Source organism: Myotis lucifugus, unplaced genomic scaffold (assembly GCF_000147115.1).
Source record: "Myotis lucifugus unplaced genomic scaffold, Myoluc2.0 scaffold_84, whole genome shotgun sequence".
Classification (NCBI taxonomy): Eukaryota; Metazoa; Chordata; class Mammalia; order Chiroptera; family Vespertilionidae; genus Myotis; species Myotis lucifugus.
The window spans coordinates 3,883,963-3,896,633 of NW_005871132.1; the positions used below are offsets into that span (position 1 = coordinate 3,883,963).

The 12,671-nt window shown below is 40.7% G+C and overlaps 1 protein-coding gene across 1 annotated transcript in view; it reads right to left on the reverse strand.

The window, feature by feature from the left end:
* POLQ (DNA polymerase theta) overlaps positions 1-651 on the reverse strand; it is a 91,412-nt gene extending 90,761 nt beyond the window's left edge. The window contains exon 1 of the mRNA XM_023755804.1: positions 389-651. Coding sequence (XP_023611572.1) covers positions 389-534 — 146 coding nt within the window. The 5' untranslated portion in view covers positions 535-651. The remainder of the gene's footprint in view (positions 1-388) is intronic.
* Positions 652-12,671: the final 12,020 nt, after the last annotated feature.

Below are 12,671 nucleotides of genomic sequence, written 5' to 3' on the forward strand. Positions count from 1 at the left end.
GTTACTCATAGTATACGTTCTCTACATCTTCTGTTCTCACTATTTGCACCCTTACTCTAATCACTATACCTGAGTTTATATCTTTTACTGCTCCACACTTCCATCAACTCGTCTCGGGTTACTGGCTATAGCCATTGCTATCTTAGAGATTTACTCTATAATAGGGAGCACCGTCCTTAACCGACCGTCATTTTTCGCGGAATCCTTACAAATTCCCAGTATCATGATTGAACCCCAACTTTTAAATGGTTTTTTTTTAATTTCAAACTCACCAATACTTCATTTATTTCCCATCGCTATTACAATGCTAAAGACCAACGCACATCAAACCTGTACCCGAGACCAGGTAGTTCACTTTGTCTCGATCTCGCTGCGGCCACTGACCTACCAGCTGCGGTCCAGACGGGCGGGCGGCCTCAGCACCGGCTCCGAGGGCAGCAGGCGGCTGTCACTGCGGTCAGCGCTGCTTCCCAAGAAGGAGTCCGAGTCTGATGTTGAACGCCGCCGCTTCCCACCCCGGCGCGGGAGACTCATCGCGAACCCCTCCCGGCTGTTCAGCGACAGCCACAGTTCCAGCGTCCTCCCCTTCGGGAGAAACCCGGCCCGGTGACAGGTGTGCCTGTCATCTTCCCGCCGCGGTCTTCAAACGCAGCCTCCCAGCCCGCCCCGGAACCATCGAGTTCTCAGTGATGAGAGTAACCTGCGGACCATAGAGTCGCGGGGAGCGAGCGGCTCTCGCTGGCGCCTCAGACCTCCCGCCTCCGTGGTTGGCTAGTGTGGGTTCAAAGAGGCGGGGGAAAGACTTGGCGTCTGTAATCTGCATTTATAATCAGACTGGCTAAACATTATGCATTCGACCATTTGAATAGCAAGGTTTACTAACTTCGTAAAATGAGCTGCCCATAATAGGTAGATCAAAGGAAGTAAATCCTCTTAACACATTGGTATATATTTTTTTAAAATCATGATACATTATGTGTGTAAAGCATACAAATAAAACCTAAGATTTCTAAAATGGAGTGGAATCTGCTCCTCTCTCCTAGCGTGTGATAGTATTTCTTTACACGATGCCACTGTAGCCATCGCACACTGTGGGTACAACGTGATGGGGAGTTGTACCCCTCATCAGGGGTCGCCTAAGACCATCCTGCATATCAGATATTTACATTACGATTCATAACAGTAGCAACATTACAGTTATGAAGTAGCAACGAAAATAATTTTATATTTGGGTCACAACATGAGGAACTGTATTTAAAGGGCCAGGAGGTTGAGAACCACTTTGAGGGCTGTTTGAGCGCTGCAAGGAAAGGACCTGCGTGTGCCTGAATGATCATTGTGATCCAAGAGTTTGTTCATGGATTCTACCTTGCCACATATCAAATGAGCTCTGCATGTAAACTGCTGCCGGCTCATTACCTAGTTGCGAAATCCGATTCACCAAGCAAACCTAGTAGACGAAATACAGCACCTCTCAAAAGGACCAGTCCAACAAAAAAGACTCTAATACAAGTCTGGGAAATACCACTTGAGTGTCAATTCTTCTGTGAAAACGTACCCTATTAAAATACATTGTTTTGCCCCAGCCGGGTACTCAGTTAATTTCAGCATTGTCCCCATATGCCAAGGTTGCGATTCCATCTCTGGTCAGAGCACATACAAGAAGCAACTATTGAATGCATAAATAAGTGGAATAACAAACCTCTCTCTCTCTCTCTCTCTCTCTCTCTCTCTCTCTCTCTCTCTCCTCCCTCTCTCAAATCAATAAATAAAATTTTTAAATATTTTTTATAATTTTTAATGACAATATTCTAAAATTCCACAAGATGGGGATGTTACTCCATAAAGTAAAGATTTTTCCCTAGTTACCTTTTATGCATTCATTCACTTAACTATTTATTGACCATCTACTGTGTGCTGGGCACTGGGTATATGGCAGGGAAATGGTATGATATGGCTCCTGCTCTCAAAGAAAAAGAGCCCAGAGAAGGAGACAGGCATTAAACTAATTAATTAATTAATTTCTTTATTTTTTAATAATTAAAAAAAATCTTTTTTGAGAGAGAATCAGTTTGTTGTTCCACTTATTTATGCATTCAATGGTTGCTTTCTTTATTTTGTTCATCCTCTTTTCAATTGATTTTTAGAGAGAGTGGAAGGGAGGAGAAACAGAGAGAGAAACATCAATGTGAGAGAGATACATGGATATGTTGCCTCCCACACCCCAACCGGAGAGGGGATCCGGGATCAAACCTACAACCCAGGTACTTGCCCTTGACCGGAGTCTAACCAGGAATCTTTCAGTCGGCAGGCTAATGCTCTAACCACTGAGCCAAACTGGCGAGGGGAGCGGTTGTTTCTTGTATGTGGCCTGAGTGAAGATCAAACCCTTGGTGTATCTGGAAGACTCTCTAACCAACTGAGCTACCTGGAAAGGGCTTAATTAATTGTTTTAAATTGTACTAATGTTTAGGCAGAAATGAACGATGCAATCAAAGAAATCAAGGGATCCTAATTTACATTATAATCATGGAAAAACATTCTTAGATGCAGTACAGCATGGGGTCAGTGCAACTCTATAGTCAATCAGTCCAGGTTTGAAGACTTCCTAGGTGTGTGATCTTGGGCAACATGCTTCTTTGTGCTTTCTTTTCTTCATCTATACAATGAGGATCATAATAGTAACAACTTATTTGCTTATTGTGAGCACTAAATAAGTCAATATATGTAAAGTGCTTAGAACTCTGACCATACAAAGTAAGTACTATTCAAAGAAAATGATATTTAAATGTTCTAATATTGCTCCCAATATGAATCCAACATTTTGATGGGAAAAGAATAAACTAAAGAAATCTCTCACATGATTCTATTTTTATTAGGTGAACTTTGGTCAAATGAAGAAAATAATTGGGAAGAAATTGCAAACAATGGTTTATGTCATCCTATAAAAAGCCTAGAAAGCCTTAACCTGTGTATCTCAGTTGGTTGAGCATGTCCCATGTACCAAAACACATGCCTGTCTATAACCTCCAATAACGTGATTCTGACTACCTCTTTCTGTTCCTAGGTCCATTACCTAGTTTACTATCTTTCTTTATCTCTTTTCTAGATTATGCTCACTATTATCTTTCTTCTAGATCAGTGATGGCGAACCTTTTGAGCTCAGTGTGTCAGCATTTTGAAAAACCCTAACTTAACTCTGGTGCCGTGTCACATATAGAAACCCAGTAGGGGCTTGCAGGAGGCAACTGATCAATTATAAAGTATTTCTCTCTTTACCGGGACCAGCGTGGCTAGAGAGCAGACACGAGTCCTGAGTAGGGGTGGCTGGGGATTGAGAAAATGAAAGAGACAGACACAGAGACAGAGGGGAAAAGCTGGGACCAGGTGAGACAGCTGTCCTCTGATGGAGAGACAATGACCCAGAGCCGGGTGCAGCCTGTTTATTATATACAGCATGATTCCCGGAAAGTTTACTAAGTTTAAAACAAAGGAAATTATGAGAAATCAGGGGTGTAAAGATCAAGCTATAATTTTTCATTCTTGTGGCTTCTTTGTAATCGTCACTCCTGGCTAAGCCTGGATAATTGCGTCCATTCCTTGTGCCTGACTGAACTTAGATAATGAAACCCACACCCTGGCACCTGAGCTAAGGGTCAGGCAGATGATGTACCTGCCTCTGGCATGGTATGTCTCCAGGACGTGGCTCTGCCAACACCACTGGATTCAGCTGACAATAATTAAAGAAATGCTCAATGTGCCTTCCCAGGCACTCTCCACAATCAATGATGTTTCTCTCCCTCTCCTTTCCTCTCTAAAATCAATATTTTTTAAAATAAAAAGCCAGAGAATCCTATACTAATAAAAGACAAAGATGCAAATTGACTGTACCTTCGCTACGCCCACCATCGGCTAATCAGAGTCGTATGCAAATTAACCGCCAACAAAGATGGTGGCTAATTTGCATATGCCGGCTGAGAGGGAAGACTGAAGACACCGTAGAACAGGGGTCCTCAAACTACGGCCCGCGGGCCACATGCAAATACAAATATTGTATTTGTTCCCGTTTTGTTTTTTTACTTCAAAATAAGATATGTGCAGTGTGCATAGGAATTTGTTCATAGTTTTTTTTTAAACTATAGTCCGGCCCTCCAACGGTCTGAGGGACAGTGAACTGGCTCCCTATTTAAAAAGTTTGAGGACCCCTGCCATAGAAGGAAGCCAAGCAACTGAGCCGAGGTAGCAGAGACGGGCAGGAGAGAAGCAACAGAGAAGGGCGGGGTAGGAGTGGCAGAGAAGGGCGGGGTAGGGGCGGCAGAGATGGGAGCAAAGCCCTATTCTTGCAGGAATTTTCCTGCAACGGGCATCTGGTATTTTATAATTCACAATGTATTTCAAACATTCAACATCTATTTCTAATTTTATTAAATCTTAGAAAATAGAGAAGGCTACTTATCAAAAATATTAGAGAATTTTTATGCTAACAGTTACTGTAATAATTAATACTAATACAGAAGTCTTTCCCATCCGACTTTTAATTGTGTCTGAGTCTGTGTTCCCTGGCATTTTATCTGTGGTCATTCTTCAAGGCCTGAGTTAAAACCCTCCAGAAAAAGAACTGTGCACATATTTTCTGCCTGTGTGACGTAGGAGACATACCAATTCTGAAACACTGGGTTAACCTTTTTTTTAAAAAAAAAAATACATTTTTATTGCTTTCAAAGAGGTAAAGAGAGGGAGAGAGAGAGAGATATAAACATCAACAACTAGAGAGAATCATTGATCAGCTGCCTCCTGCACACTCCCCATTTACAGCCCCCCACTGGGGATTGAGCCCCCAACTAGGGCATGTACCCTGACCAGGAATCAAATCGTGACCTCTTGGTTTGTAGGTCGACGCTCAGCCACTGATACCCAAAGCCATATTTGGCAGGCTTCTAGTCTCACCATCTCAATCTGCAGAACAGAAATTTTTCTGTTTTATTGAGGGTGTTACCCTTCTTGGATATGGGGGATTTTAGATCTTCTCATCCTGATAGGACCTCCAGACTGGTATCTCCCAGAATACAAAACGCATTAAAACCCACACTCTAGGGCTCAGTGGAATGAGAGTCGTCCCATGCAACAAGAGATCACAGGTTCAATTTCCAGACAGGGCACATGCCCCGGTTTCAGGCTCCATCCCCAGTAGGGGGTGTGCAAGAGGCAGCCAAATGATATCTTTCAATGATGTTTCTCTCTCCCTCTCTTTTCCTCTCTCCAAAATCAATTTAAAAATGTAAAAAAAAAAAAAAACCCAAAAATTAACTATTAAAAAAAACACACAACCACATTCTAGACCACCAGGGATCAGTAGACAACACTATGGAAAACTTTGGTTCTAAGGCTTCACTTACTCCTTTAGATTGCTTGATTATTGGACATTTCTGTCCTATAAGGAAACCTCTGATTTTACCAGTTTAGTCATGAGTTTTTAAGATATATATTTTTATATAACATCCAGAATATTAAAGAAAAGTATACTGTGCTAGAAGTGGTTTCATGCTCAGCCTAATATTGCTGAAAACAGTAGCAAAGGAAACTCAACAATTGTACATTCAAAGATGTCATCTGATTATTTTAGTAAGTTTTATAAATAGTAAAGCATGGTTTTTCCATTGAAATTGCAGAGGTTATATAGAAAATAAAATTTACACAAAGTACATTTATGAATTGACTAAAATAGAATCGTCTACCCAGACTGAATAAATTCTGTGCTTCTCACATAAGTGAAAAGTGATTTGCAAAAAAACAAAGAGCTGGAAAATATACACAAGTAGAAATATGTGATTCGAGTGATGCCAATTGGGTCTAATTAAAGATTAAAGATTACTCAGATTAAAGGAGATGCTAGTTGGGAGGGTTTTGTGTTTGAAGTTCAGTGGTGCTCAACAGAAACAAGACCAGTGGCTGCACATTAGAATCCCTGGGAGCTTTAAAACTGCTTTCCTACTCCTGGAGATTCTGACGTAATTGGTCTAGGATAGATTCTACCAGTGGTTCACAGCCTTGGCTGCACATTAGAATCACCTGGGAATCTTTTTAAAATCCTGATTTCTGGGCTTCATCCTCTGGAAATTCTGTTTCTTTGTTACTAATGTTGTGGCCCCACCCCATAACAAAGAAACAGAATTTCCGAAGGATGAGGCCCAGGAATCAGGATTTTTAAAAGATTCCCAGGTGATTCTAATGTGCAGCCAAAGTTGAGAACCACTAGGCACTTACAAGCTCCACAAGTGTTCCTAATATGCTGCTGGAATTGAGAACCACTGGTGTAATCTAAGGGATGAGGCAGACTTGAATTCAGGTGGCTTCACAGAGAAAAATTTTAATAAGAGGTTTAAATTAACAAGGCGCTCTGAAAAGGACCTATTTCTCCACAATGACCCAAAGAACTAGTAGAAATAGCTTACTTATAGATGGGAATGGAAGCAAAATTGAAATAACTTTGAAGGTCTAAGTTAAAACATCAGAAGGCCAACTTAAAGGTGGTAAAACTAAACAGTGAACACCTGAAAGAGACTAAACTAATTGAATATGTAAGAACACACACCTGTAACTTTCAAATTTATATAAAGGCTCTTTTCCCACTTTTCACCTGGTAATACTGCTAACTGCTTGACACCAGGCAGACACATGAGGAAGAGAGATAGGCAGTAAGCCTGAAAATCCTAAGGATGTGATTTTTAGAGTTAGAAATAGCCTTAGATTAAATGGAGGAGTGGGCCCGGCTGGCATGGCTCAGTGGTTTAGCGTCAACCTATGAACCAGGAGGTCACGGTTAGTCAGGGCATATACCCAGGTTGTGGGCTCCATTCCCAGTGTGGGGCGTGCTGGAGACAGCTGATCAATGATTCTCTTTCATCATTGATGTTTCTATCTCTCTCTCCTCCTCCCTTTCCTCTCTGAAATCAATAAAAATATTTTTTAAATAAATAAATGAAGGAGGGAGTACTCTGCCTAGGGAAAAGTTGCCAAAAGGAGCTCTGGTGGAACAACCTTCCGCTTCGTTTGGGTCGGATCACACTTAAGCAAGCATTTGGGTCTCCAGCGCTTCCATTTGGATCTTTGAGGGTAAAGTGTTCAGATCAGCCCTTATTAATTCAGAGAATTTCTCCAGGTGCTACTTTTTTTTTTTCTTTGATACCCTCAACCCTACCCCTTTCTTATTTAGACAGCAACAAATGAAAAATGGGTAGGGGATTTGTTATAGCCAGCTGTTTGGGTAGTGGGGCAAAGGTGCAGGCCTAATCAGGGATGAATTTGTGTTCCTGTCTTTTTTGCATTTTCCTATCACCTCTTTCCCTAATTCTCTCTCCTCATTTTCATTTATTCATTTTCCTCCCCTTGCCTGTCTGTTTATATTTAATCGTTTTAAGATAGTATACTCTTAAGTATAATAAACTGCAACATTTTATTTTTAATAGACTCAGATCCTCTATGGAAAATATTACTATGGTAAAGGAAATCTTACACTTAACTGTAGTTTTATTATTATTATTATTATTGATTTCAGAGAGGAAGGGAGAGTAAGAGATAGAAACAATAATGAGAGAGAATCATTGATTGGCTGCCTCCTTCATGCCCCCCACACTGGCATTCAAGCCCGCAACCCGGGCATGTGCCCTTCACCAGAATCGAACCCGGGACTCTTCAGTCCACAGGCCAACACTCTATCCACTGAACCAAACCAGCTAGGGCTTAACTGTAGTTTTGATGTAAATAAAATGGCCATTAAAGTGACTCATAGGTGTTGAGTGTGATTTTTATCATATATTAGACAATCTTTTGAATATGAATTGGTAAATAAATGTATTTAAGAAGTCTCAATGCATTTATAAAGTGGGACCGATTTACAAAGGTTACATCTTCACTGCCCATTTTGGTGGCATGCGCTCCCTGGGTTATGTCAATGACAACCACAAAGGACAAGGGCATAGATAGAGATCCTCCTCTCCTACATCACCTCACCTACCAGGGCAAAGCCAGAGCGTTTCTCTTAGTTCAACAAGTCATGAGCATCTCATCATCTGCATTACAAGCCATGCAATCTGGCTTTTATTCTTCAGACATTGGAAAACCACTGAAGAGCAAGAAGAAAACATGTATCAGTTTATGTGAAAAGATGCATCTGGGTCTTAGGGGAGGAGAAGACGGGGGTAATGTAAAGGAGCACAAGCGGAACAAAGGAAGTGAGTTTTAAGACTACTGCCCAGCCCTTGCCGGTTTGGCCCAGTGGATAGAGTGTCGGCCTGCGGACTAAACAGTCCCAGGTTTGATTCCGGCCCAGGGCATATATCTTGGTTACAGGATTGAGCCCTGGCCCTGGTCGGGGCATATGCGGGAGGCAACCAATCCATGTGTGTCTCTCACATTGATGTTTCTCTCTTTGTGTGTCTCCCCTTCCCTTCCACTCTTTAAAAATCAATGGAAAAATATTCTCAGGTGAGGATTAGCAACAACAAAAAAGACTGCTTCGTGGCCTGCGTGGCTCAGTGATTGAGTATTGACCTATATGAACCAGGAGGTCATGGTTAGATTCCCAGTCAGGGCACATGTCCAGGTTGTGGGCTTGATCCCCAGTCCTGGACGTGCAGGAGACAGCCAATCAATGATTCTCTCTCATCATTGATGTTTCTATCTTTCTCTCCTTCTCCTTCCTCTCTGAAATCAATACAAATATATATTTTTTAAAAAGACTACTGCCATCCTCCATTACATAAATATTGGTGGCTTTTGGTAACAGTGGAAGTGGTGAAAATTATCAGATTGTCCAAGTATATTGAAATTAGGTTGCTATGGATTCAGTGTAGAGTACAAGGGAAAGAGAGAGGTCAGGGATGATTTTTTTTTAAGCTGGAAACTCTGGCATAATTCAGTTGAACACAGCTGTTTGGTTTTACATTAATTTGTTTACATTTAAACACTTGTGTGCCTACAAGAACCAAAAAAGAAACATAAATGAGTAAAGTGAAATAAGTGGGGACTGTGAAAAACTATAGTTTTCTTCCTTGGAAATTGCATGTGGCAAAGACCAGTAATAGTTGACCCACAGTGTGGCAGGATAATAAGAAGCTAGGAAAATTCCTGGGCAAGTGAAATGGAGAAACTGAGACAAGAAAATTAAACAAGGCCAAACAGTTTGGGCAGGTTGCACCCAGCTTGTGAATTATACTAGTAAGACTTTATCTTCCCTAACCAAAGACACTTGAGAGCAAATGGTTTATATCTCCCCTCCCTAACCAGAGAATACATAGTTTAAACCACCCTGGCCTGAGAAAATAGAGAACAAAGACCCACTTAATGCCATTTGTGCCAGCTAAACCCGAGGACAGATGAAGTCGGGGAACAAATAACAAAAAAAAACATTAAAGCCAGACAGATCTAAGATAACAGTAAAACAGACCTAAGGATAATCCCAAACTCCTCTATACACTCATTTTAATGCATCAACATATTAAAAATGCACCTGGAAAGCTGATGAATATTCTAGTGCAGTGGTTCTCAACCTTCTGGCCCTTTAAATACAGTTCCTCATGTTGTGACCCAAATATAAGATTATTTTCGTTACTACTTCATAACTGTAATGTTGCTACTGTTATGAATCGTAATGTAAATATCTGATATGCAGGATGGTCTTAGGCGACCCCTGTGAAAGGGTCGTTCGACCGCCAAAGGGGTCGCGACCCACAGGTTGAGAACCGCTGTTCTAGTGAAACCCTCCCCTAAGATTCTCACCTATAGAAAATAAAGAAATAAATAAGTAAATAGCCCTCAGGAGCTCACTCTAGAGCATCTCATGCCCCTTCCCAGTCTAGAGCTTTTTATTTCTAAGGGTCCCTACAAGACTTGCAGCCCTAGCTGGTTTGGCCCAGTGGATAGAGCTTCGGCCTGGGGACTGAATGGTCCCAGGTTCAATTCCAATCAAGGGCAACATGCCTGGGTTACAGGCTCGGTCCCCAGCAGGGGGCTTGCAGGAGGCAGTCACTCAATGATTCTCATCTTGGATGTTTCTACCTCTCTCTCCCTCTCCCTTCCTCTCTGAAATCAATAAAAATATATTTTAAAAAATTTAAAAAAAGACGTTAAAGCTCTTTAACAATTAAAGAGATTAAGTTAGTAATAAAAAATAAAACTTCCTATAAATAAAAGCCCAGGCCCACATGGCTTTACTGCTAAATTTACCAAATGTTTAAAGAATTGCCTTAGCCACTTTGGCTCAGTGGATAGGACATTGGCCTGGGGACTGAAGGGTCCCAGATTCGATTTTGGTCAAGGGCACATGCCCATGTTTCAGGCTTGACCCCCAGTAGGGGACATGCAAGAGGCAGCCAATCAATGATTCCCTTCATCATTGATGTTTCTATCTCTCCTTCTCCCTTACTCTCTGAAATCAATTTAAAAAATATTCTTTTTTTAAAAAAAGAATTAACACCAATTGCTCACAAACTTTCAAAGAAAAAAAAAAAGAAGGCCGGGGGAAGGTCAAGGGGGAAAAAAAGGAGACATATGTACTACTCTTTGTAATATTTTAAGCAATAAAAAAAAAGAAGAGAACATTTCCTGAGTCATTCTATAAGATCAGTATTACTCTGCTACCAAAACTGAACAAAGGCATCAATAAAATGACAGATTAATATCTCTTATTAATAGAGATGCAAAAATACTCAACACAATACTAGAACACTGAATCCAGCAACATAGGAAAAGGATTATATACCAGGCTAAATGGGGTTTATCCAGGAATGCAAGGTTGGTTCAACACACAAACATTGATCAATGAGATACCATATTAATAGAATAAAGGGGAAAAAACACATGATCTGCTCTGGCCAGTGTGGCTCAGTTGGTTGGAGCACTGAAAAGTTGCTGGTTCAATTCCTGGTTGGGGCACCTGTGTAGGTTGCGGGTCTGATTCCCTCCTGGGGGTACATCCAGGAGGCAGCTGATAGATGTTTCTCTCAATCATTGATATTTCTCTTTCTCTCTCTCTTTGCCTTTCCCTCTCTAAAATCAGTAGAACATATTCTCGGGTGAGGATTAAAACAAAACAAAACACACAATCATCTCAATAGGCACAGAAAAAGCTTTTGACAAAAGTGCACATCCTTTCATAATAAAGGCACTCAACAAACTAGAATAAACTATCAAACTCCTTCAACTTGATAAAAGCCATCTACAAAAAATCCACAAGTAATATCATACTTAATGCAAAAGACTGAATGTTTTTTCCTTTAGATTAGGAATACAGATTAGGGATGGCCACTGTCACCACTCTTGTTCAACACGGTGCTGGAAGTTCTAGGCAGTAAAGGAAATAAGGCCAAAGGGAAAAAAAAGGCAATAAATGACATCCAAAATAAAAAAAGTAAAAACATCTCTATTCACAGATGGCATGATTTTGTATATAGGAAATCATAAGGAATCCATAAGAAAACTATTAGAACTAATAAATAAGTCCAGCATAATTTCATAATACAAGATTCATACACAAAATTTTTATAGTTTTCAACTGTTAGCTGCTCACCCCCCAAAAGTACCTACATGGACATACAGGGGTAGGCAAAAGTAGGTTTACAGCTGTGCCTATGCTAAACAGTTTATTCTTTTTATTTTATTTTATTTTTATTTTTTTTAATTAAATCTTTATTGTTCAGATTATTACATTTATTCCTCTTTTTTTCCCCCCATAACTCCCCTCCTTCCAGCTCCCACCCCACCCTCCGCCCTCACTCCCCACCCACTGTCCTCATCCATAGGTGCACGATTTTTGTCCAGTCTCTTCCCGCATCTCCCACACCCCTTTTCCCCCCAAGAATAGTCAGTCCATTCCCTTTCTATGTCCCTGATTCTATTATAATCACCAGTTCATTCTGTACATCAGGTTATTTATTCACTTGATTCTTAGATTCACTTGTTGATAGATGCATATTTGTTGTTCATAATTTGTATCTTTACCTTTTCCTTCTTCTTCCTCTTCTTAAAGGATACCTTTCAGCATTTCATATAATACTGGTTTGGTGGTGATGAACTCCTTTAGCTTTTCCTTATCTGTGAAGCTCTTTATCTGACCTTCAATTCTGAATGATAGCTTTGCTGGGTAAAGTAATCTAGGTTGTAGGTTCTTGCTATTCATCACTTTGAATATTTCTTGCCACTCCCTTCTGGCCTGCAAAGTTTCTGTTGAGAAATCAGCTGACAGTCGTATGGGTATTCCCTTGTAGGTAACTGACTTTCTTTCTCTTGCTGCTTTTAAGATTCTCTCTTTGTCTTTTGCTCTCGGCATTTTAATTATGATGTGTCTTGGTGTGGTCCTCTTTGGATTCCTTTTGTTTGGGGTTCTCTGCGCTTCCTGGACCTGTAAGTCTATTTCTTTCACCAGGTGGGGGAAGTTTTCTGTCATTATTTCTTCAAATAGGTTTTCAATATCTTGCTCTTTCTCATCTTCTGGTACCCCTATAATTCTGATGTTGGTACGTTTGAAGCTGTCCCAGAGGCTCCTTACACTATCTTCATATTTTTGGGTTCTTTTTTCATTTTGCTTTTACGGTTGGGTGTTTCTCGCTTCTTCGCATTTCAAATCTTTGACTTGATTCTTGCGCTCCTCTGGTCTGCTGTGGGAGTCTGTATAA